Source organism: Pleurodeles waltl, chromosome 11 (genome assembly GCF_031143425.1).
Source record: "Pleurodeles waltl isolate 20211129_DDA chromosome 11, aPleWal1.hap1.20221129, whole genome shotgun sequence".
Taxonomy (NCBI): domain Eukaryota; kingdom Metazoa; phylum Chordata; class Amphibia; order Caudata; family Salamandridae; genus Pleurodeles; species Pleurodeles waltl.
Window position 1 is genome coordinate 165495800 of NC_090450.1, and position 25991 is coordinate 165521790.

At 44.1% G+C, this 25991-nt stretch overlaps 1 protein-coding gene across 1 annotated transcript in view; it reads right to left on the reverse strand.

Moving 5' to 3' along the window:
• LOC138265532 (arylacetamide deacetylase-like) overlaps window positions 1-25991 on the reverse strand; it is a 116584-nt gene that overhangs the window by 3700 nt on the left and 86893 nt on the right. The window contains exons 3-4 of the mRNA XM_069213337.1: window positions 25292-25361; window positions 20595-20766 (exon numbers count right to left, since the gene is read on the reverse strand). Coding sequence (XP_069069438.1) covers window positions 20595-20766; window positions 25292-25361 — 242 coding nt within the window. The remainder of the gene's footprint in view (window positions 1-20594; window positions 20767-25291; window positions 25362-25991) is intronic.

Here is a 25991-nt window from a genome sequence, read left to right on the forward strand (position 1 = left end):
TGGGTAAGAAGGTCACTAAAGGCCTGAGTTAGAGCATGATGGATGGAATACACTGTCACAAACGTGATCCTGTCCACTATAGTACGATCTCTATAGTATATAATGGGATTGTATTATGGTGGAAGGGGTATCGGTTTGTGAGAGAGTATTTCCCTCCACCAAGATCTAAATCAGGCCTGAAGTTCAATATTACACAACAATAGTGCCAAAAAGATTACATATTTAATGTACAAAAATAATTCAAAACACGTGGATCATACATGACTGGGCACATTCACACCCAACTATTTACTACCTAATATATACTGTTCTCTGAAAAGAAGTAATTCATGTTAATGTGCTTAAATACAATGAGAGTAATGTCAGGGACTATGACTTATAGAAAATTGCACTTTTTGTATCACCCACAAGTTTACAAATTATTCGAAATAATTGCTGTGCCTTCACTGTTATTTATATGTTTCCCTTTTAGTCACTCCTTTGCACAGTAGATGGGCTCTCCAGTTACCACACATTATTGTACATATATTAGTACTAATATTTAGCCAACACACAAACATCCATTCATTATACTTAATTTAAAAGTGTATAGGGAGTCCTAATCTAATGTGATCTGGTAACTGGTCTGTTCCACAAAGGATTAACATCTTTAAGCAATGGGGTGATCTTGTGGAACAAGGAATATTTTTGAAAAAATAGACGGTGTTCTCTTGGTTAGTTGATAAGGTGAGATGGTCTCTTGGTAAGAGTATTCTGATACTTCTACCCTTCCCAAATGTATGGTGCGGTGATCTGCAAGCAGAACAGGTGTAGAGAGGATTGAGTAAAGAGTATTTTGAATAGGAACCATTTGGAATGGATAGCATGTGGGATACATTGGTATACATAGATAGTCTGGTCTCTGGGTGAGATCACGAGTAACAAAGTAGATGTGCTTTTCCCCAAAATGTAGTTGTTGGAAAATGGGTTATTTGTTTTACCCAAAACTGTAACGTGATATTGAACACAAGTACAGGATCCCGTCGCTGCTTCCAATTATGTTGGAAAATGGGTTATTGGTAGGGCAGGTGGGTACCTACACCTAGCAACAAGCCACAAACCTCCACATAAGTACAGTTAGGTCTCAGTAAATTAATCCCAGCTCTACCCTTGGTAGCTTGGCATCGAGCGTCAAGGCTTAACTTAGGAGACAAAGTGCAAAGCATTCAAATATCACAAAACAGTAATTAAATAAAACACAGGAAACAGTTTAAAAATCCAAAGCCAATTTATAAAAATAGCTTATATTTTTATCTTTAAAATGACACAAAAACGATTAAAATCGGTTCAGGGGAACCGGAGATATGAATTTTTAAAGTATTATTATTTTCTAGCGCTTAGAAACAAAAAGCGCCAATCGGGTCATCTGGTTGCACCAGGACCGGGGCAAAGTCAAACTTTCAGACCGACCTCGATGGAGCCCTGCTCGGCTACAAGTCGCGGGAGGCCTCGGTTAAAAAGTTACCTTCTGACTTAGTCTCTTTTTTGATGTTTTTCTTCCCCGGGACGAACTTGCCAGTTGGATCCGACCTCCTGGAGCCCTTGTCCGGATACGCGAAGTCGGTTTCCTCGGTGGTGATTTTTACCTTCGGACTTAGTCGTTTTTTCGAGATGAAAATCCTTCGACCGGGGTAAACCTGGATCTTGATCCGACGTCCGTGGAGCCCTTCTCGGATACGATGGCTGGAAGGTCCCGGTCAACTTTTTACGTTCGGACTTAGTCTCTTTTTTGGATGTTTTTCTTTACCGGGACGAACCACGAAGTCAGGCCGGGTCGCGGTTGAGGCAAGCCGGCTAGAATTTCCGCGTCGGGTCGGTCACTTTATGGAGCTTTTTTTCAAAAATTCTCCAATCTTTTCCAAACTTCTGGGGCTTCACCCAGATGTTCTTTTAAGGTTCTTTTGGGGTCCACAGCTCACCCCAAGGGTCCAGAAGTTCTGTGATGGTCCTTGGGAAGTGCGGACTTCAACTGCCAGAATGCACCTGGCGCAAACTCCTTTTTGGCCACTGGACAGTGGTCAGCTGGTCACTTTTTCAGGAGTTGGTGCAGGGGACTCTGGATAGCAATTTTTCACCTGTAGCAAACAGGGAGTCCCTCCTTGAACCAGTGGAAGCCAGGCAAAGTCCTTCTTGTGGTGAAGCCCAAGTGTGCAGCTGGTGCAGTCTTTCTGAGTGCAGGGTCCAGGTGCAGGCCAGGGGTCCAGCAGGGCAGTCCTTCTTCTCCTTGTAGTTCCTTCTTCTTGAAATTTGGTGGGGATCTGAGGCGTGGGTGCAGGTCTGCCAGTTTTATCCTTGCTCCTGGGTGAAAAGCAGGGGGGCCCTGGTTCTCCAATCAGGGACAGGGTCGTCCCCCTGTGATGACCACTTCCTGGGAAGTGTGGCAAAAATCCATCCCAGAAGGCAACAGTCTCTAAAAATCCAAAATGGATGAATCTGATTTTTGGAGGAGAGATCTGGCTGAGCCCACCCACTGGTGCGGCTAAAAATCATAAACACACCCCTCTCCTGCCCTCTCCTAATCTAATCAAGGGGGCACCTAGCTGTCTGGGGTTGCAGGATGTGGGGGTGTTGCTGGGTGCTCCAGATGTCCTTCTCTGCCTTTGAAGACCAGTTTGGCAGCCCTCCCCCTCCTGCCTCACCATCTGCTGAGGGGAGATTCTCTCCCCCAAGCACATTCCTTTGTGTGAAGCCAGGCCACTTCACACCTCATTAAAGTAGCCTGGCAGAAGCTGCTGCAGGCTGGCCAATCAGAGCACAGCAGCAAAAACAATGCAGAGCTGAAATTGGCAACTTTTTAGGTAAAGTCTAAACTTTTTACCTGAACTAGTTATATTAAATCCAACAACTGGAAGTTGTGGGATTTATTATAACAATCAATTTGATACCAAATTCTTGGTATGTAACATTTAAGGAGACTTTAAAATTTAAAATAAAGTCTGCCCATTCTAGCCTATGAAGGCCATTTACTTCAATGAGGGAAAAACAAATGTGGCTGTTTTTACCTCACCAGGGCTTATAAATCTATTTTTATAAAGTCCCTGCTTATAGTTACATGGCACCCAGCCCTAGGGGCACATAGGGCACACCTTAGGGGTGACTTATATGTAAAAATAAGGTAGTTTAAGACTTTGGAAGTACCTTTAATTCCAAAGTCGAATTTGGATATAACTTTAATTTAAAAGCAGCCAGCAAGGCAGGCTTGCTTTTAAAATGACACTGGGCACCTCAGCAATGCACCTAGGTGTGCACCACCTATGCTGTGGTCCCTAAACCTACATGCCCTACCATATACTAGGGACTTATAGGTAGGTTAACTTAGCCAATTATAATTAGCCTAATTTGCATATCCATTTTACACAGAGCACAGGCCCTGGGACTGGTTAGCAGTACCCAGGGCACCATCAGAGTCAGGAAAACACCAGCATAAAGTGGAAAATGGGGGCAAAAAGTTATGGGGCCTCTGCAATCAGCCCTAGTTTCTCACACAACCCCCCCCCAGCCCACACGCCCAGGAGACTCAGCCCAACCCTGGGAGAGTCTTCCTGGCTTGTTAGGCGAGGAAGACAGTGAAGAAAACTGGCTGTCCCTTTGCAGGGCCTACTCTGCCTTATATCCTCCTGTCAGGGTCACTCCCTCTGGATAGTGAAGCCATCCCAACAGTAAAAGGACCCAACTCAAACTGAAACTTCCCTCTAGGGGGGTCTTCCTCCTCTCTCTCTGCCAACTTGGGTAGTGAGGTGCCCACCTCCCCTACTCCAAACTTTGCTAGGGCAACACCTAGCTTACCCAAAGAGGTCACCCAACACTTGAGCAACCCCACCATGACCAATAGGGTCAGGGGGCCTACTTTGCTATTGGCCCTGGGGTCTGCCTCCCAGGCCAAGTACAGTGCTGCCAGGAAGGCTAGCACCCAGCAGAGGCTACTGACAGCTGTCAGTACCCAGAACCACACCCTAAGCTCTCCACTGACAGGTGGCTGAGCTGCTTCAAGGGCAACTTTGGGGTTCTGGCACCCCTCTTGCTGTCTAGAGTGGGGGGCTACCACCTCCTGTGGCAGACACCCTCCTTCCACTCTCCCTTCTGTCAGTGCAGGGGCAACACCTTGCATCTGGACAGCTGCCTGACTACTCAGGACTTCCTTGGGGTCAGGTGAGGCCTCACCAGTGCCAACTCTGGGCTCCCCCCCTACTGGGGCAGAGGGCCCTTGGCTCCCTGGAACTCTCTTTAAGAGTGGCCTACCCTTCCTTTTCTTCTTTCCTTTTCTTGGGGACCCCTGTCTCCTAACTGTAGGGACTGACTCCCCAGGACTTTGGCTTGGAGGGGCGCCCAGGGCGACCACCCCATCTGTGACCAGACTCACCTCTGGGAGGTCATTGCCCAGGATACAATCTAGGGGAAGGTCAGCACTGACTACCACCCTAATCCAGTCAAGGATACCCTCCCTCTCTAGGGGCACTATGGCTACAGGTTTGGAGGTGACCTCCCCTGTGGCTATCCTGACTTTCTTTGTCCTTCCTGGGACATACATGTCTGGGGTCACTAACCGGTCACTCACTATAGTGTGACTGGCACAGGTGTCTCTCAGGCCAGTGGTAGGGATCCCATTCACTTGAATGTGGTGGAAGTGCCTACTCCGACCCTCAGGGATCACCAGCTTACCATCTGGTCCTGTCTCCCAGCACAATGCTAGGAGGACTTCATCATCTGAGGAATCCTCCTCTATGGCTACACTGGACAGCCCAGTGCTAACCACCTTCTTTGGACAGGCTGCATCTCCTCTGAAGTGACCTGTCTGCTGACAGTCAAAGCAAGCCCTACTGTCCAAGAGCTTTTTTAACCCTGGGTCTAACTGTCTCTGCTGGTCAGAGTGGGATTTACTCTCCTCCTTCTTAGGGTTCTGGGGTACAGAGGGAGTCTCTGTGGTGGGCTTACCACCTCCCTCCTTAGGTTTTTGGGGACCTGACCCCCCTTCTTGGAGTCTCCCCCCTGGGACTTGACAACCACCCTGGTTCTCAACCACTCATCAGCTGCCTCCCCTAGCTCTCTAGGGTTGGTCTGCTTAGAGTCCACTAGATGCTGGCGTAACCTTTCTTGGATAAAATTGGTCAAGATGTGCTCTCTCATGATCAGATTGTATAACCCCTCATAAGTATCTACTTTGTTACCAATAATCCAGCCCTCTAGTGCCTTTAGTGAAATGTCCACAAAGTCAACCCAAGACTGGGTACTGACCTTCTGGGTGTCCCTGAACTTCATTCTATATTGCTCTGGGGTCAGACCAAACTTCTTGGCTAAGCACCTCTTCATACTAGGGTATGAATCTGCCTCCTCCCCCCTTAAGGTCAGAAGCCTATCCCTCCCTGAGTTGGGGACCAACTCCCACAAAAGGGAACCCCAGTATTGAGGCCTAACCCTTCTCATTTGGAGTGCCCTCTCAAAGGCCCCCAGCCAATTATCTATGTCATCCCCCTCTATATAAGCAGGAACTACCCCCTTGGGTAATCTGGGGCAAACTCCCCCACCCATGGACACCTCAGCTTCTTTATCGCTGCTTCCATCTCTTTTCTCTTTGTATGCCCACTTTTGCTTTTCTAGGGCCAGCTTCTCTGCTTCCAAAGCTATGTATGCTAGCTGGGCCTCCAGCTCTCTTTCTCTGATGGATGGGTTCTCTCCTCCTGAAGGGACCCCCTTCCTACCACTAGCTTTGGGTCTGCCCCTAGTGACTGTGTCTACTGAGGACCGTTCTTCCTCTTCCTCACTTAGGCTCAGATGCCTTCCCTCCCCTGAGTGGTTAGAGCTAGCATCCTCCCTTCTTTCTCCCCCCTCTGGAGCTTCTTCTGACTCTACCTCTTGGGCCTCAGCCCATGCTGTCAGGGATGTGATCAGGATTTGCTTCCTGAGATCAGTGGTTACAGGCAACCCTCTTTCAACACACAACCCCCTAAGCTGGACTACTGTCAGTGTGGGTAGGCTAGCCAGATCAAGCTCCATGGTTCCCTCGTTTTGTGTCAACAAAAACGTTTTGCAAAAATTGGAAACAAGAATTTAGAAAAATTACAAAAATTCAATAATTGAAATTAATCCAAATTAAAAATTAAAAACAATTTTTGCACTAGGACAATTTAAAGGATTTTTAATTTGTTTTACCCAAAACTGTAACGTGATATTGAACACAAGTACAGGATCCCGTCGCTGCTTCCAATTATGTTGGAAATGGGTTATTGGTAGGGCAGGTGGGTACCTACACCTAGCAACAAGCCACAAACCTCAACATAAGTACAGTTAGGTCTCAGTAAATTAATCCCAGCTCTACCCTTGGTAGCTTGGCATCGAGCGTCAAGGCTTAACTTAGGAGACAAAGTGTAAAGCATTCAAATATCACAAAACAGTAATTAAATAAAACACAGGAAACAGTTTAAAAATCCAAAACCAATTTATAAAAATAGCTTATATTTTTATCTTTAAAATGACACAAAAACGATTAAAATCGGTTCAGGGGAACCGGAGATATGAATTTTTAAAGTATTATTATTTTCTAGCGCTTAGAAACAAAAAGCGCCAATCGGGTCATCTGGTTGCAGCAGGACCGGGGCAAAGTCAAACTTTCAGGCCGACCGCGATGGAGCCCTGCTCGGCTACAAGTCGCGGGAGGCCTCGGTTAAAAAGTTACCTTCTGACTTAGTCTCTTTTTTTATGTTTTTCTTCCCCGGGACGAACCTGCCAGTTGGATCCGACCTCCTGGAGCCCTTGTCCGGATACGCAAAGTCGGTTTCCTCGGTGGTGATTTTTACCTTCGGACTTAGTCGTTTTTTCGAGATGAAAATCCTTCGACCGGGGTAAACCTGGATCTTGATCCGACGTCCGTGGAGCCCTTCTCGGATACGATGGCTGGAAGGTCCCGGTCAACTTTTTAAGTTCGGACTTAGTCTCTTTTTTGGATGTTTTTCTTTACCGGGACGAACCACGAAGTCAGGCCGGGTCACGGTTGAGGCAAGCCGGCTAGAATTTCCGCGTCGGGTCGGTCACTTTATGGAGCTTTTTTTCAAAAATTCTCCAATCTTTTCCAAACTTCTGGGGCTTCACCCAGATGTTCTTTTAAGGTTCTTTTGGGGTCCACAGCTCACCCCAAGGGTCCAGAAGTTCTGTGATGGTCCTTGGGAAGTGCCGACTTCAACTCCCAGAATGCACCTGGCGCAAACTCCTTTTTGGCCACTGGACAGTGGTCAGCTGGTCACTTTTTCAGGAGTTGGTGCAGGGGACTCTGGATAGCAATTTTTCACCTGTAGCAAACAGGGAGTCCCTCCTTGAACCAGTGGAAGCCAGGCAAAGTCCTTCTTGTGGTGAAGCCCAAGTGTGCAGCTGGTGCAGTCTTTCTGAGTGCAGGGTCCAGGTGCAGGCCAGGGGTCCAGCAGGGCAGTCCTTCTTCTCCTTGTAGTTCCTTCTTCTTGAAATTTGGTGGGGATCTGAGGCGTGGGTGCAGATCTGCCAGTTTTATCCTTGCTCCTGGGTGAAAAGCAGGGGGGCCCTGGTTCTCCAATCAGGGACAGGGTCGTCCCCCTGTGATGACCACTTCCTGGGAAGTGTGGCAAAAATCCATCCCAGAAGGCAACAGTCTCTAAAAATCCAAAATGGATGAATCTGATTTTTGGAGGAGAGATCTGGCTGAGCCCACCCACTGGTGTGGCTAAAAATCATAAACACACCCCTCTCCTGCCCTCTCCTAATCTAATCAAGGGGGCACCTAGCTGTCTGGGGTTGCAGGATGTGGGGGTGTTGCTGGGTGCTCCAGATGTCCTTCTCTGCCTTTGAAAACCAGTTTGGCAGCCCTCCCCCTTCCTACCTCACCATCTGCTGAGGGGAGATTCTCTCCCCCAAGCACATTCCTTTGTGTGAAGCCAGGCCACTTCACACCTCATTAAAGTAGCCTGGCAGAAGCTGCTGCAGGCTGGCCAATCAGAGCACAGCAGCAAAAACAATGCAGAGCTGAAATTGGCAACTTTTTAGGTAAAGTCTAAACTTTTTACCTGAACTAGTTATATTAAATCCAACAACTGGAAGTTGTGGGATTTATTATAACAATCAATTTGATACCAAATTCTTGGTATGTAACATTTAAGGAGACTTTAAAATGTAAAATAAAGTCTGCCCATTCTAGCCTATGAAGGCCATTTACTTCAATGAGGGAAAAACAAATGTGGCTGTTTTTACCTCACCAGGGCTTATAAATCTATTTTTATAAAGTCCCTGCTTATAGTTACATGGCACCCAGCCCTAGGGGCACATAGGGCACACCTTAGGGGTGACTTATATGTAAAAATAAGGTAGTTTAAGACTTTGGAAGTACCTTTAATTCCAAAGTCGAATTTGCATATAACTTTAATTTAAAAGCAGCCAGCAAGGCAGGCTTGCTTTTAAAATGACACTGGGCACCTCAGCAATGCACCTAGGTGTGCACCACCTATGCTGTGGTCCCTAAACCTACATGCCCTACCATATACTAGGGACTTATAGGTAGGTTAACTTAGCCAATTATAATTAGCCTAATTTGCATATCCATTTTACACAGAGCACAGGCCCTGGGACTGGTTAGCAGTACTCAGGGCACCATCAGAGTCAGGAAAACACCAGCATAAAGTGGAAAAGGGGGGCAAAAAGTTATGGGGCCTCTGCAATCAGCCCTAGTTTCTCACAGCGGTGTATAATATTATCTTGCAGCAATATTGAGCGCAGAATAATGACAACCACTATAAGGTACAGTTTTACTATACTTAACTCATCATGTATGTACATTGGTCAAATGTTTTCCATGTCTATATGCCTTGCCAGGAGGACTGATTCACAAAGGTAACTTCCACCTTCAACAATTTACACTCTTGAGTAAGTTTACTATTTTCTGGCTATTCACAAATTCTGAGTATAAAGTTACTCAAAAAGTGTATCTTTCATGTCTCCATACCCTGAAAAAGGGTGAGGAGGCTAATGTCTGAGTATAATTACCACTGCCAAAGCAGTAGTAATTCCAGCACTACATATGAGCACTGGTACTACAACACCCTCCCATACTAAATAATAGCGGTAGAGACAAAAAATCTCGATAGGAAATACTGTTAAATCAAATCAATATATTTGAAATAGATAAAAATATATATTGATTTAATATAATGTTAAAAAAGAATAGTAAATGTAGAATATTTAATTTAAAAATATTTGAACAAGCATGTATTAATGTAAAAATCAATGTTCCCCTGCCTGAAACTCCCATGGGCTACTTTAGAATACCATTCTCACAACTGGTAATGGCCCCAACGGAGGTATGAAAGCTGCTCAAAGAGTAGATATAAAGGTCTGGGTGTGGATAGGTGTTTTTGTTCCTGAGGTAGGGCTGCCATTAGGGCTGTTCCCAGTAACTTAATTTACTTCAAAGGAGCCTCCCCTGTCACAAGCAGATGTCAAATGGCACCTAGATAGCCCCATTCCTTTGTTCTGTCAATCAGGCAGGCAAGAATCCCAGTGGGAGGGGAACCATCCCCAGAACTGGTTTGGAGTAACCACAGAGGAGGGGCTGCTCTACCCAGGACAAACCTTTGGGTGGGCATTTAGGCTCTGTACAATAGGAGAAGGGTTTCACCATTTGGGGGTTTTGGAGTAAGGGACACATTGTGAATGTTTGCAGTAGGGCAGACAGTAAGTGCCGCAAAAGGTGTTAGGTTGCCAATAGGAACTTTTACTCTACTCTGTTGGTTGGTGAGGTAGCACTCCCAGGCCTGAGGAAGAACAGAAGAGGACTGGGTATGTTGTTAATAACCTGTAAGGGGCCCTGAAGGACTGAACCTACTTCTTCTTGTACCCAGAATTGCAGTCCAATGGTGACCAGGGTATCCTCCTATTCAAGATATAGGGATACAAAAAGCTAGAAGTATTTTTCCTGCAACTGCCCAGATGATCAATTCCTTTTTTTGGCCTCTGCTGGAGTGAGTCCAAAATCCCAAGTGCTGTTCTTCAGGTTCACCAACACTTAGCATGAGACTTCTCCTACGACCACTGAAAACCAGAAACCTAGAAACTCTTTAAACTTCAAGACCTCTGGAGGACTGGGACAAACCTGCCAAGTTGATCTGCCCAAGGTGCATTGCCATTTGGTTGAATATTCAGGTTTCTCCTGATTGGAGCTTCTCTGCAGCAGCAAATCTGGTTTAGCAAGATCTAGCAAAGAACGTATCCAGCCTTGTGGAGCCCTCTGTAGCTACAATCTGCAGCCTTGCTTTGCTGAATGATTCTGGGGTCTGAAAAAGGGACTAAGGGCCAGATGTAGGAAGCCTTTTGCACGTCGCAAACTGCGAAAAACGCAGTTTGCGGTGTGCAAAAGGCCTAACGCGATGCACAACCTCAAATTGCGAGTCGGTACCGACTCGCAATTTGAGGCTGCGACTCGCAAATAGGAAGGGGTGTTCCCTTCCTATTTGCGACCGCATCGCCATGCTGAGTTGCTTTGTGACCGCGAATGCGGTTGCAAACCAACTCGCAGTTACCACCCACTTGAAGTGGGTGGTAACTCATTCGCAAAAGGGAAGGGGTCCCCATGGGACCCCTTCCCCTTTGGGAATGCCGAAAAAAATGTTTTTTCAGAGCAGGCAGTGGTCCTATGGACCACTACCTACTCTGAAAAAAACGAAACCAAATGGTTTTGGAAGTTTTTTCATTTTGCAACTCGTTTTCCTCTAAGGAAAACGGGCTGCAAAAAGAAAAAAAATTGCTTTATTTAAAAAGCAGTCACAGACATAGAGGTCTGCTGACTTCAGCAGGCCACCATCCCTGTGAGTGCAGGGACTCGCTATGGGGTCGCAAAATGCGACCCACCTCATGTATTTTCATGAGGTGGGTCTTTGCGACCCCATAGCGAGTCGCAGAAGGTGTCTGAGACACCTTTCTGCATAATATTTTGCGAGTTGCAATTTGCGAGTCGGTCAGACTCGCAAATTGCAAGTCGCAAAATTATACTTACCTACATCTGGCCCTAAGTATGAAAGTAGAAATCTTGACCAGACAAAGGTTCAAAAATATCTGCCTGGCAAGAGGATTTACCGGGGCATGAAATTCAAATTTCTCAAGCTCTGAGCTTTTCCTGCCGAAACCAATTCACTGGACCACATCCAATGTTTATCTGAGTTCATGGAGCCTTCTTTGGCTACAGCCTGCTGCCTTCCCCTCTTGATCTTTTGGACTTCTATTTTCAAGAACAAGTCCCAATGTGAAATCTCAGACCTGGTCAAAGTTTGTTTCTGTCTCTGACCCATGATCCATTCTATTTGGCCTTAAATCACACTTCAGTCTGGGTCTACTCCTACCAGTTAACCACCATGGGCACTTAACCCTTCTGACATTATTTTTACTCAAACATTTAAAAATGTATACCTCTGGTTCCCCTTATTTAATTTGTTGTCATTTTGGTTTCATTTTATTTATTAAAATGTACTCTATTTTTCTGCTTTGGTTTGAAATGTTATTGTGTTGTGTTTTGAATTTGTTACTTTTTTGGTAGTGCTTAAATACTTTACATATTGCCTTACATTAAGCTGGTTGGCCAAGTGCCATAACTATCAGGGGTTAATTTATAGACTTTTGTATTGAGATAATCAAATGTCACCCACCTTGACTAATTAAACAATTTTATACAAGAACTTTCTGCACCTTTTCCATCTCTCTTCATGAGAGGACTGAAGGAATAGTTGCACCAACTGACAAGCGAGACGGTGAATATTTCAATAAGCTGCAGAGAAATAACCTGAACTTGAAGGTACTTCTCTTCTATACCGTAGCTGACTTTCTTACTTTATTATGTACTTATGAGGAGTGCCAGGCCTCCTATGTCTGCTCTCTTGACCTATTAGTACAATTTTTCTCAAAGGCGAAGAATACACAATCCCCATTGTGTGCACAAACAGCTCCTTTTCTATTCCAGGTCCTCCATGCTACTGTTCTACTCAGCAACCTATGTTCAATCTCACCAAATAACCTTGCTCACAGACACATCACCTGTAAGCACAGACCAGACAATGAGCCTGAGATGCTTTACACACTGAAGTTCACAAAAGTACCCAAATGTATGCTCAAACCTAGTAATATAGTAACAGGCTCTAAATGAACATCCTAACCCACCAAACATTCACTGCCATCAGAGAAGCTGCTGTAACAATGGCTCCTCTGAAGGCACAAAGTTCTTCTCAGGGCTGGTAGAGAATTCTAAATATGGTGGCTTGTGGTCACGTCAGTGGAGGAAGAGGAGGCAAACGAAATAACCTCCACTACACTGTCCGATGGCAGGCCACCTACCATACTTTAAATGAGCCCCTCAATCTGCTACCATCTGCACCTTTCATTAGAAGTGCCCTATTTCCCATGTGTTTATACCTCTCAGTACCTATAGATCCCCTCCACAGTGTCTAAGCCTCCCATTTCTGTGTTTGGTTATCTTATTCTCTCAATTTTGTAGATGTCCCACTAATATGTCTATTTATTCAATTTCTTTCTTTCACTGTGCTCCTCAGTTTGAATTTTCCATATTAATGTCCTTCAGTGTCAGTGTGCATTTCAGCCTACGGCCAGTGCCTCACATTCTCATTATCTGTGCCTCCTAATTTCCATATTTGACCCAAAAATCATATTGCAGTGTCCACAATCAGGAAATTTGAGGCAATGCCATGGGAGAGGAATAGCAGTGTAATCAGTGGTTCCTCAGATGAAATGAAACTGTAGGAAAGTGGATTATTTGTAGGTGGGGTTATTCACCCTCACCAGTAAAAATATCACAACCACTAATAGATCTATTTGTGTTTCTGTACTTTAATCCTTGCTTGACTCTTGGTAGCTTAGCAAACAAGCAGTCAGACTTAATTTAGAAGACAGATATAAGTTAAGCATTTAATACCATCAAAAAAGTAAATCAGTAAATGATACAACAAAATAAAAATCCAACACCAATCTATAAAAATAGAAAATATTTGTATCTTCAAAACAACACCAAAGGGACAAAAATCAAATGTAGGAAACTGGAGATTTTTAAAAAAAGTGTGCATTTTAGTGCCAAAAAGCTTAAAGTGCCACTCGCGTGTATCCAGTTAAGCTAGACCAGGACAAATGCAAAGTTTAAGGATGACTGCGATGGAGCACGAGTTGGAGAGGCTCAGGGCTAGGTCCACTTCAAAAATTTACCTTCAGATTTAGGGGCACATTTATGAAAGGTTGCGCTGCACTTAGTGAAGCGCCACTTTTGCAGCATCCCATAAAGCCCACCTAACACCACCATGTGTGCGCCATACTTAAAATATGGCACACCATGGCGTTAGTCAGGGGTGCTAGCATCATAACTTTTTACGCTAGTCCGGCGATTTGCAGCATTAGCATAAAAAATGATTATGCTAATCCTGCAAAGCACCAAGAGACCCATTAGAAACAATGGGAGCCTCCCTTTAATGCCTGCTCTTAGCAGGCCTAAAAAATGTTGGTTAAAATGATGCAAAGAAATATCTTAGATTTCTTTGCGCCATTTTTTCAGCCCCCTTTAGTGCCGGAACACCCCCTTGCATACATTATGCCTGGCACAGGCATAATGTGGCGCAAGGGCTTACAAAGTGGCACAATGCAAGCACTGCACCACTTTGTAAATATGGCACGGTGTTTTTTGCCTTCCAACACCACATTAGCGTGAAAAAAAATTATGCCAATGTGGCATTTTAATGGTGCTAGGCCTTCTTAAATCTGAGCCTTAGTCTTTTGAATCTTTTTTCCCATTGATGAGTCCTTAGGTTCCTCGATCTGGAGCTTGATTCAGTGATGGCAGCCTGCTGCAGCACTATGCCTCAGTAGGCCTTTGGAAGTCTTTGTCCTCAGCATCGGTTGCGAGGAGCTTTAGAGCTATCAGCGGGGCAAAACATTGCAGACAGGCTGATTCATGATTCAATGACAGCGACGTAACTCAATGTCAAGCAGGTCTCTTCCTGGAGCTTTTCTGCAAAACTTTGCAAAACATTTCCAAAATTTGTAATCTCATTGCTTCTGAGTTCCTTTGGGAAATATAAGTGTCAACTAGCTCAGTCTACGGATGCCGGGACTCTGAATTGCCTCTTGCGGGATAGGACTCAATTTCCCACAATGAACCTGCACGGATCAGAAAAAATCCATTTGAAACTGGTCAGCTGGTGTAATCCTCTGTTTGGCTTGGCAGGTTACTTCTTCCATCCCTACTGTACCTGTTGCTGATCAACGAGTCAACACCTTTTCCTTTGAGTCAGGCACAGTCATCTCTTGCTGAAGCATTGTGAGTGCAGCAGATGCAGTCTTTGAGAGTGCAGGCCTTCTATGGTGCACACCAGATGACCAGCAGGGAAGTCCTACTTCTTATGTTGTTCAAGGAAGTAATGTGAAAAGCTTCTGCAGCTCTGTCATATTTATCATCCATTCTGGGCTTGCAGAAAGGGGGACACCCCAACCAATTGGAACACAACTACCTCCCCTGCTATGATTACTTCCTGCGAAGTGTGACATATTTATGACTCTGAAGGCACTATTTCCCTAAATGTCAAAATGGAGAAAGTCTTTCCTTGGTGTTTGTGTGTCTGTGTTACCAAACCCGGAGGTGTGGCTGTCAACTGACTACACTACATTACCCTTCTAGTCCCTCTCTTAATCTAATTAGGGGGTTTCCCATCTGTCTAGAGGGCAAGGATATTGGGGCCTGTCTGAGTCATTTGACATCTGTTACCTGCAAAGACTTCTGCGTTTGAAATCCAGCTTATCTACCCAGCCCCCTTCCTTCCCATGGCTTCTCCAGGAAGCAAACCTCCTCCCACCAAGTGGTGTTGCAGCACCAGCCCTCTTCACGCGTACTCAGGGAGCAGCTTGGCTCAGGCTGTCAAAGGCTGACCTATCAGAAGAGGCTGCTACATGGCTGTTCTAGGTAACTTTATGATAGTAATTGGTAAAACTACTTTCCTCGGATACTTATAGTAGTAAAATTAGCAAGTTGTCAGATTTATTGTACTCATTACTTTGATATTTACAGTGGGATTGCTGGCTAGCTCCAATGTAAAGGTAGACTTTAAAGCCTTCCCATGTTAGCCTATGTTAGACTATGGGGCCAGCAGCACTACAATAGGGAAAATAGAATTTGACTGTTTTCCTTACCAGGGCATATAAAACATCTTTTGGATTGTCCTTGCTTTTTATAACAATGCACCCTACTCTTGGGGCACCTAGGGCAGACCTTAGGGTTGATGTATGCTTCATAAACAGGTAGTTTGTGACCTTGGAAGTACATTTAATTCCAAAGTCGAATTTGGGCATCGTTTTTTTCTTTTTTTTAACTAGAGCCTGAAAGGCAGGCCAGGCTTTAAAATTACACCAGACACCACACCTGTGCACACATAAGTGAATCAAATCCCCTTGGGTCTCTAAAATGACATGCCCTACCATATACTAGGGACTTACAGGTAAGTTGTCTTTGCCAATTAGAATTATACCAATTACTGTTAGAAAAGGGGGTTTTGGTTGGCAGTCAGGTTACCCTCTGTCCAAGCAAGAACCCTCACTCTAGTCAGGGTAAGTCACACACAATCCAAAATTATCCTGTGCCCACCCTCTGGTAGCTTCGCCCGAGCAAGCAGGCTTAACTTAGAAGGCAATGTGTAAAGTACTTGTGCTATAAATCATACAATAACACAATAGAGCACCACACAGTGTTTAGAAAAATATATAGTATTTATCAGGATAATTGTAGGTCAAAACGAATAAAGATGCAATGTGAAATTGTAGAGATATCACTGAAAAGTGATATAAAGTGTCTTAAGTCTTTAAAAAGCAAACAAAGTCTCTTTCAAGCACAAAGTACCTGGTTTGGAGTGGAAAATCTCCGCAAAGGGCCGCAGAAGAAGAGATACGTGGAAAAATGGTGTGTGCGTCGATTTCTCCCCAGCTCACACTCACTTGCGTCGTTATTTTTCACGCGGGGAAGTTGTGCGTTGTTTTCCGGCACGCGGACAGTCTCTTTCTGTGGGTCGTGGGGATTACCAGATGTCCCGGGTCTGTGCGTGGATTCTCCTGCTTGTTTTCCGGCTGCACGTTGTTCCACGGGGCTGTGCGTCGAAGTTTCGCTCTCACAGCAGGCGTTGCGTCAATTTCCCCTCTGGAAGTCAGGCGGCGTTGTCCTTGTGAGGCCATGCGTCGAAGTTCCGGTCGCCCTGAAGGCGTTGCGTCAATCAGCGTCGGTGTGCGGTGTTTTTCTCACCGCGGAACAATCTGTGCTTCGAAAATTTCGGCGCACGAAGCGTCCAAATGAAATAGAGAAGTCTTTTTGGTCCTGAGACTTCAGGGAACAGGAGGCAAGCTCTATCCAAGCCCTTGGAGAGCACTTTTACAGCCAGACAAGAGTTCAGCAAGGCAGTAGGCCAACAGCAAGGCAGCAGTCCTTTGGAGAAAGCAGACAGGTGAGTCCTTTGAGCAGCCAGGCAGTTCTTTTTGGCAGGATGTAGTTTCTGGTTCAGGTTTCTTCTCCAGCAAGTGTCTGATGAGGTAGGGCAGAGGCCCTGTTTTATACTAAATTGTGCCTATGAAGTGGAGGTGACTTCAAAGAGTGTCTAAGAAATGCACCAGGTCCCCTTTCAGTTCAATCCTGTCTACCAGGGTCCCAGTAGGGGGTGTGGCAGTCCTTTGTGTGAGGGCAGGCCCTCCACCCTCCCAGCCCAGGAAGATCCATTCAAAATACAGATGTATGCAGGTGAGGCTGAGTACCCTGTGTTTGGGGTGTGTCTGAGTGAATGCACAAGGAGCTGTCAACTAAACCTAGCCAGATGTGGATTGAAAGGCACAGAAAGATTTAAGTGCAAAGAAATGCTCACTTTCTAAAAGTGGCATTTCTAGAATAAAAATATTAAATCCGACTTCACCAGTCAGCAGGATTTTGTATTACCATTCTGGCCATACTAAATATGACCTTCCTGCTCCTTTCAGATCAGCAGCTGCCACTTCAACAATGTATGAGGGCAGCTCCAATGTTAGCCTATGAAGGGAGCAGGCCTCACAGTAGTGTAAAAACAAATTTAGGAGTTTTACACTACCAAGACATATAACTACACAGGTACATGTCCTGCCTTTTACCCACACAGCGCCCTGCTCTAGGGGTTACCTAGGGCACACATTAGGGGTGACTTATATGTAGAAAAAGGGGAGTTCTAGGCTTGGCAAGTAACTTTAAATGCCAAGTCGAAGTAGCAGTGAAACTGCACACACAGGCCTTGCAATGGCAGGCCTGAGACAACGTTAAGGGGCTACTGAAGTGGGTGGCACAACCAGTGCTGCAGGCCCACTAGTAGCATTTAATCTACAGGCCCTAGGCACATATAGTGCACTCTACTAGGGACTTACAAGTAAATTAAATAGCCAATCATGGATAAACCAATCAATAGAACAATTTACACAGAGAGCATATGCACTTTAGCACTGGTTAGCAGTGGTAAAGTGCCCAGAGGTCAAAAGCCAAAAACAACAGGTCAGAAAAAATAGGGGGAAGGAGGCAAAAAGTTTGGGGATGACCCTGTCAAAAAGCCAGGTCCAACAATTACCATATACCTTTAGAGGTCAGAGTGCCGGCCTTGGGCCTGGTTAGTAGAGCCCAGGGCACTTTAACAATCAATAACCACCTGCATCAGTCAAAACGATGGAAATGATCAGGGCAAAAATGACAACTTTCCCACAGCTACTGCTGAGCTTTACGGGCGTTGGAAAAAAGGATGTATGGACAAATTAAGGAAGTACCTTTTTAAGCCATCAATCCCAGCTCCTTTTGGGAGTTTTAAGTGGGGTTGTGTCGAATAAGGAGAGCGATCTTCTGTTTATAACGTGTTGTGGCCGTCAGATATGACGTTTTCCAGGATAATTTCTACAAATCACTATTATTGAAAGCTGATTTTCCTCCTGTTGTTGATCATGACTGTGGATTTTCTGTTGTGTAATGGAACACATTTTGGCAAAAGCCTTGTTAAATTCTACCTTATTTGTGTGCAAGTAATATCGACGTTAGGCAGGAGTGTGGAAAATCTGTGCTGTTTACTTTCGCGTAATTAGTCGAAATTGCACAAAATTTACGTGAAAAGCAAATCATTATTTTGAACTAAATTTTAGGGCAAATTGATGCTTGTGTCATTCTTTGCCAGGAGGATGCATTTCAACAAAAGTATCGCAAACAACAGCTTCTAAATTTCTGTTGTTTCAGTGCATTTTCGGTACAAATTATAAATTTGTGCTATTTTACTTAATGGTATACATTTAGGAATTTCGTGTCATAGGCATGATGTGAAATTCCCAAAATTACTCCAATGACGTTGTTGTAATTTAAATTTCTTCAAGGTCTAATGTTAGGTTAAAGATACATATGGTTGCTACTATAAAAGGATTTTTCCTTAAAATATATATCTTTGAGATATTTCTCTTATTATCTCACTCACAAATGACTAATTTTTCTTTGCATTTTAAGGAGAATTGGGGGGAATTATCTGCTCCATACGCCTGCATATGGAACTATCTCAATGCTTGGTTTAGTTTTATAACCTAAAAACGTAACACATGATAAAAGATGAATTACCTTTTTCATATCCATTGTTATAAAGCACACGATAAGCTAATGCTGTAAATTAATACATTTTCTTTGAGTTAACGCAGAAAGTGTTTGAGAAGTGAGCCTATAAAAGGTTGGACATCATGGACATTTTTACAAAAGTATCTCTGGAGAAGGGGTCTGTGAAAAGTCTAAAAATGCTCTTGCTGATGGCATCTCATGTCAAAATTGGTCACTTGGGCTTCCTTCGGATTCAGAAGTCAGCCGAGGTACCGGCAGGAGTTTGTGCATGGAGAACATGTTTTCTGCGAGGCATTTTCTGCTTCAACCGATGATCATGGAGCAAAGAAGCAAAATGTTTCTAAATCTGCATAATCCAACATTTCTAAAATGTGTGTGCTATAGAACTTTTTACTCAGCCTAACTTGTGGACCACACTGGTTCTTCGTTCTTGTTGTAGTGCTCCTGAAACACATACATAGTACAGAATGGGATGAAAATAGTTGTGCTTCCTCTTCTGCGATACACTTTGTGAAGGAGAAAAGCAGTAGTTGTGCAATATACAGTTGGTGTTCTATTATATGCGAAAAGACTCATGAAAATGAGATATATTTGCCATGAAAATGATATATGTTTGCCGTGCTTCTGCTCTATAACAGTGACACAGGTGCACGGGCACAAAGGTCCGTAAGGAAGTATTAAGAGTGTACTACCTAACATTGGTGTACAGTAACATGACTATCTGACCACTTTTTCTGAAGAGGGAAAAAGTGTCTAGTAGCCCTTCCAAATTGATTACCTCACTATATAGGTGTGCTGTCAGAGGCTGCACTCCTCTGTAGGGTGGATTCCATGCCACACTCCAAAAACAGTCCAGTGGTATGCCTGCAAAAACATTGTCATGAGTCTAGAGGCATGTAAACCAAGCAACCTACCTCTACTACGTGTTTCTGAAGTCCCCTATAAGGGTTGGTGCAGTATGGCCGCAACCATCACTCCGAGTACCTTTAGGAAGTGAATTAAATACCTAGCTGCCAGGAGACTACTTGCTGAACATCACACGTGTGAGCTCACCACTGCATTATTTCTCTCTGGTGCTCTTTCTAGCACATGTGCAACTCTTAAACCATGAGACCTCCTGGGTAGCTAAGCACCCATAAATGCCAATATGAATGGATGGCAATCTGAGGTGCAGCATGCCTGGCAACTTAAAGTCTCTGTTATGTAATGTTGGGTGTAGAGAGCACAACTCACCCGGGAGAGTACCCTGGTGCTGAAATCAGGAGTAGCATTCGCCAATCATGGGCCGAAGTGAGTCTAAGTGCCACAGCTTCAGTTTCTTGCAGAAGAACTGAAGATGTGGTTTCGATGTGCAAAGGCAGTTTGTTCTAGGCTTTGGGAGTGAGGTGGGGTAAAGCGACAGGTGGATCTGGTTCTGCGTTTGCAAGGGATGTGTGCATGTAGTTTTATCGGCCAAGCAGAGATGTCTGGTATATTGGAAACGAGAACTGGGAATTACTGTGGAAATGTTGTTAGCACTTGAAATTCTACATGCTCTTCTCCTGTACTCACTTTCAGCAATTTTTTCCCCGTGTGTTCTTTTCAACAGTTTTTTCCTATTAAAACCTCCACTGAGAAGACTTGCATATGTGCAGTATTCCATCACGCTTGTAATACTGATTCGGCGACCATGAACTATGTTTATGGCCAAATCGGAACTATCACATTTCTTCTAATGAGGATTTTAGAGTTTTCCATTCAGTTCAGTCTGAGAGTTAGCTCGTATCACCGGAATCATAGTGCTTCTGTTATTGTGAACAGTTCTATTCTGCATCAGGCAGACAAAATAAGGAGGGTACATACTGTCGCAAATGAGGTCAATTCTTCCAGTGTGTAATGGGCTCTATTACAACATAAGAAACAATTTGGTTTATAAATGACAATCTCATACCTGCTGAGTCACGGCTGCAGCCAGGTTTCCGCCAGCACTATCTCCTGACACACAAACTCTTTCTGGATCAACATTGTACAGGTGAAGAATTCCTTTTTGTAGAAAAAACTTTGTAGCAACATATGCGTCTTCAAATGGTGCTGGAAAATGATGGGCGGGTGCTAGCCTGTAGCTGCATGAGGAAAAAACATGTTATTAGAATCTCTTTAGTAAACTGCCAGGTACCAAACGGTAACCTCCAAGCTCACATGATGAAATAGATTACAGAAATTCAAATGGCTTTCTATATTTGTACTTTTTAGGTACGTTTCTAAAAAACGACATCAAATATAACGTTTTCTGCTTTGTTACGATAGTCTAGTAATTGTGAAAACATATTAGTCATTTGGAGCACAACAATCTAAAACACTGATGTTATATTGTCACTCATACTCTAAAGGCAGAATATTAAAGTACCACCAAGAGTTGCCCAAATCCATGCAAAAGAACAAAAGTGAATAATTGGGATAAGAGTGGTTACGTAGTGTGCACCAAAAGAATCAAATATTGTCGTGGGTAAAATTTGAAGAAGTCACAAGTAGAAATTTAGAGGCATATTCAGATAGAACTGGCATGGTGCCACAATTGGCAGCGCTGCACTGTGTCAGTTCTGAAATGCAGGGATGCACCGTATTTACAAAAATAAGGTGCTCCTCTGTGTTTCCCTTAGTGCTGACGCTAAATTTTGCTGCCAACGCAGGCATCCTTGCACCATAGTGCACAGATGTCTGCATTGAAGGGACACCTTCCTGCACATAAACGATCATTAATGGCCTTTTGCTCTTTCTATGTGTGCTGCAGAAGGTAGCAGACCTAGAAAAAGCAAAAACGAGGAGAAATAAAAGTATTTCTCCTCATCGCACCATGCTAGAACCACCCCTGGGATGGCGTTAGTTTTAGGCGCTGCCTCAGATTTATGTATCCTTGTAAATCTGGGGCTGCGTCAAAAGCAATAGGTGTTGTGGTGGAACGCCAACAGCAACACTTATTAGTGGGAGCCATATTTACAAGGCGGTTGTTAGAAATGGGGTCTTTGGTTGACAGTCAGGCTACCCCCTGTTCAAGCAAGGACCCTCACTTTAATCAGGGTAAAAGAGAATTACACTCAGCTAACCCCTGCATACCCCCTTGGTAGCTTGGCAGAGCAGTAGGCTTAACTTCAGAGTTCTAGGAGTAAAGTATTTGTACCAACACACACAGTAACTTAATAAAAACACTACAAAATGGCACAACACCAGTTCAGAAAAATAGGAAATATTTATCTAAACAAAACAAGACCAAAACGACAAAAATCCGACATACACAAGTCAAGTTATGAATTTTTAAAGATTGAGCTAAAAAAAATAGTGCTTAGAAACACAAAATGCTTCGATGAGGTGTTAACACGGCGTCGTGACGGAGTCATTCCCAACAAGCCGACACCAGCGGCGCCAGACACGGTGTCGCGTAGACCCCCAAGTACAGTACCTTTGGTGAAGAGTGAAAACAAGTCGATACGTGAAGCCGAGGATCGCGGTGTCTGTGCGAAAAGTTGAATCTGTGCACTTCGAGCGACATCAGTCACGACATGATGCAGTGCCTTCCACGGAGTCGCGGACTTCAGCGGGGCTGCAGCGGCATCAGGGCTGCAAAGGTCATCGTGTTCCAGCGAAGATCACTGAGTCGGTTGCAGGCGACGTCACCAGATTCAACAGCGGCGTCGGTCCGAAGTCGTCCGAAGTTGATTTCTTTGGATTTCCACCAGCTTTCCTTTCAAGGGCCCAAGGACTGGATAGGACACCACTTGTCAGAGCAGGAGTCTCTCCAGAGACTCTAGGTGCTGGCAGAGAGAAGTCTTAGCTGTCCCTGAGACTTCAAACAACAGGAGGCAAGCTCTAGATCAAGCCCTTGGAGATTTCCTCACAAGATGGAAGGTACACAAATTCCAGTCTTTGCCCTCTTACTCTGGCAGAAGCAGCAACTGCAGGATATCTCCACAAAGCACAGTCACAGGCAGGGCAGCTCTTCTTCCTCAGCTCTTCAGCTCTTTTCCAGGCAGAGGTTCCTCTTGTTTCCAGAAGTTTTCTAAAGTCTGTGAATTTGGGTGCCCTTCTTATACCCAATTTCTCCTTTGAAGTAAACCTACTTCAAAGTAAAGTCTCTTTTGAATGTAAAATCCTGCCTTGCCCAGGCCAGGCCCCAGACACTCACCAGGGGGTCAGAGACGGCATTGTGTGAGGACAGGCATAGCCCTTTCAGGTGTAAGTAACCACTCCTCCCCTCCCTCCTAGCACAGATGGCTCATCAGGAAATGCAGACTACACCCCAGCTCCCTTTGTGTCACTGTCTCGTGTGAGGTGCAACCAGCCCAACTGTCAAACTGACCCAGACAGGGAATCCACAAACAGGCAGAGTCACAGAAATGGTATGAGCAAGAACATGCTCACTTTCTAAAAGTGTCATTTTCAAACACACAATCTTAAAATCAACTTTACTAAAAGATGTATTTTTAAATTGTGAGCTCAGAGATCTCAAACTCCACATGTCCATCCGCTCCCAAAGGGAATCTACACTTTAATCAGATTTAAAGGTAGCCCCCATGTTAACCTATAAGAGGGACAGGCCTTGCTACAGTGAAAACCGAATTTAGCAATATTTCACTGTCAGGACATATAAAACACATTACTATATGTCCTACCTTAACCATACACTGCACCCTGCCCTTGGGGCTACCTAGGGCCTACCTTAGGGGTGCCTTACATGTAAGAAACAGGAAGGTTTAGTCCTGGTATGTGGGTACACTTGCCAGGTCGAATTTACAGTTAAAACTGCACACACAGACACTGCAGTGGCAGGTCTGAGACATGATTACAGAGCTACTCATGTGGGTGGCACAACCAGTGCTGCAGGCCCACTAGTAGCATTTGATTTACAGGCCCTGGCACCTCTAGTGCACCTTACTAGGGACTTACTAGTAAATCACATATGCCAATCATGGATAAACCAATCAACCATACAACTTAGACAGAGAGCATATGCACTTTAGCACGGGTTAGCAGTGGTAAAGTGCTCAGAGTTCAAAAGCCAACAGCAGCAGGTCAGAAAAAATAGGAGGCAGGAGGCAAAAAGATTGGGGTTCACCCTGCATAAGCAAAAAAGTCCAACAGCGGTGTTATGACACAAAAAGTGTCTTAGTGCCGCTTTGCAAATATGGCACATCACCACTGAAAGGTCGTTAAAAGGGATGCTCCTCTGGTGCTAGAGGCATGTAAATTTTCCCCATAGACTGAAGGGCCTATTTGAAAATTGACAGTGCTAAGCCCTCCTAGATCTAGTATTTCCAGATGCCTGGATTCAGTTATACTTTGCAGTAAGACATCCAAGAAACATTTCTGGATACTGCATCAGCCACCCATTTACAGGTAGTATACACGCTGTGTGTCTAACACATAACCCAGAGCCAGCTCTGTCATTGGAAACCTTTACTAGCACAAATTACTGTCTGACATGGCCTCAAACGCCTTGCCCATTTCATGAGGAGTATTAAGGTTTCAATGCAACCCTTTCTTATACTGTCTATGAAACTCACACCCGGCATGGTGGCGCCAGGTAACCATGTATCCTATTTACGTACTTGAACTAGCTGTCTGACTCCTACTTACCAAGAAGTATCTTCAGTTGAAACGACTGTGCCACCTATCTTATCTTTAACACGTGTAGCCACAATTTAGTCTCTGTGTTGCAATACAACCTAGTGGAACAGTTAATTTAGAGGTACCTGCTTGGGCCAAGGAGTTCTTTTCATTATTAAACAGTAGGATTGGAATTATCATGACAATCTCTAGATACTTCCATTGAATCTTTGTTCACATGTTTGCAGGTTGAGCATACGAAGATAGTAGTTACACTGGCGGTCAATTTCTAGGTCAGACCACCTGAGGCAGATTTTGCTTTCCACGTTCGCCATGAGAGAAATGGCAAGCATGGACAGGGAAGATATCAAAGAGAGCAGCCACGGGTGGTAAACTTACTGTATAGTTACGTTCTAGTGCCACTACTATACATTACAATACTTTGAAGTCAGTCCTAATTGTTAAAGATCTTGGGACGGCGAGTAATCGCATTGCAGGCTTCTACTGGTCACTCCAAGTACACCTTAAGTACTGCTGGCTTGTGGGAGCCAAGCAGTGTCACAACTAATAAATCTGTCTCTTGTGTGCCATTGTCAGCAAATAGTATCTGTGCATACTTGCATTTGTATGTGTTAACACATCAAAACCATATTCTGCCCAGAACTGCCATATAATGTTACAGTAGGATTGAATTAAGATGAGGTCTTGGAAGGGAATCATATGGCGGCAGATTAGGGACAAGATAATTCCGTTTGTATCAACCATAGATGACTACCTTTAGTGCTCAAATCAACAATAACAAATACTATTTACCAACATAGTATTTGGCAGTCCATGGCATACGTTCTTATTTAACACATACGTCACGTATAGTTATACCAGTTAATGAAAGATGAAATAATGCTTTATTTCATTTTCTTGACCGGACAGCTTTTAATAGTAAGCAGTGAACGAGTTACATGCTTAAGTAATTAATTGGAAAGTCACAGTTTGTGTTAAACTAAAACACGAGTACACATTTTGAAACATTAAAAACAAAATACTCACTCAACTGACACAACAACTGCGTTTAGCCTGTGCGCGACCCATCGCGCGAGAAGATCGTACGACTTCATAGCTGCAATTAAGTAAGGTAAATTGAGAGAAAAATGATTACCTAGACAGTGTTTAAAACAATAATGCATAACTTAAAAATCGATGCATGTATGTAACTGTGTTTTAATATCGCTTTTTACTCCAAAAATATAATTGTGATATTAACAAATATGTACCATTTTCTAAAGCAAGAGAGATACAAATCAGACGCCGTTAAACTATTAAATAATGATGGGTGCGTAAAGGAGTTTTTTTGAGAGTGTAGTCTCACAAAGTTGACCGATACGGACCTACTGTTTGAAGTTTGCTCTCGATTCCCCAGCTTATTTTTTTCTCCTCCTTGAGTTGTAGCCTTTTTTCGTGTGTGCATGCTATGTTTATCTTTCTCTTGCTAGTATTCCAAAACTGTGTCTCACATTTGGCCTTAGACAATTTGAATTCAAGTGAACATCTGAATTATTTCCTCCTCAAGAGTGATTCAAAACAAATTGTAATGTCACAAAGCAATACCTGAGAAAGTCCTGATGTTCACCCCCTTGCCTAAATACTTAGGTAATATTCATTACTCTTAGTCCTACTCGTCCTCTACCCAGTCCTAAAAAAGGAGGCTTACTAAAGCATACCCCAAAAATGTAGCAGTCTGTTGAATGCC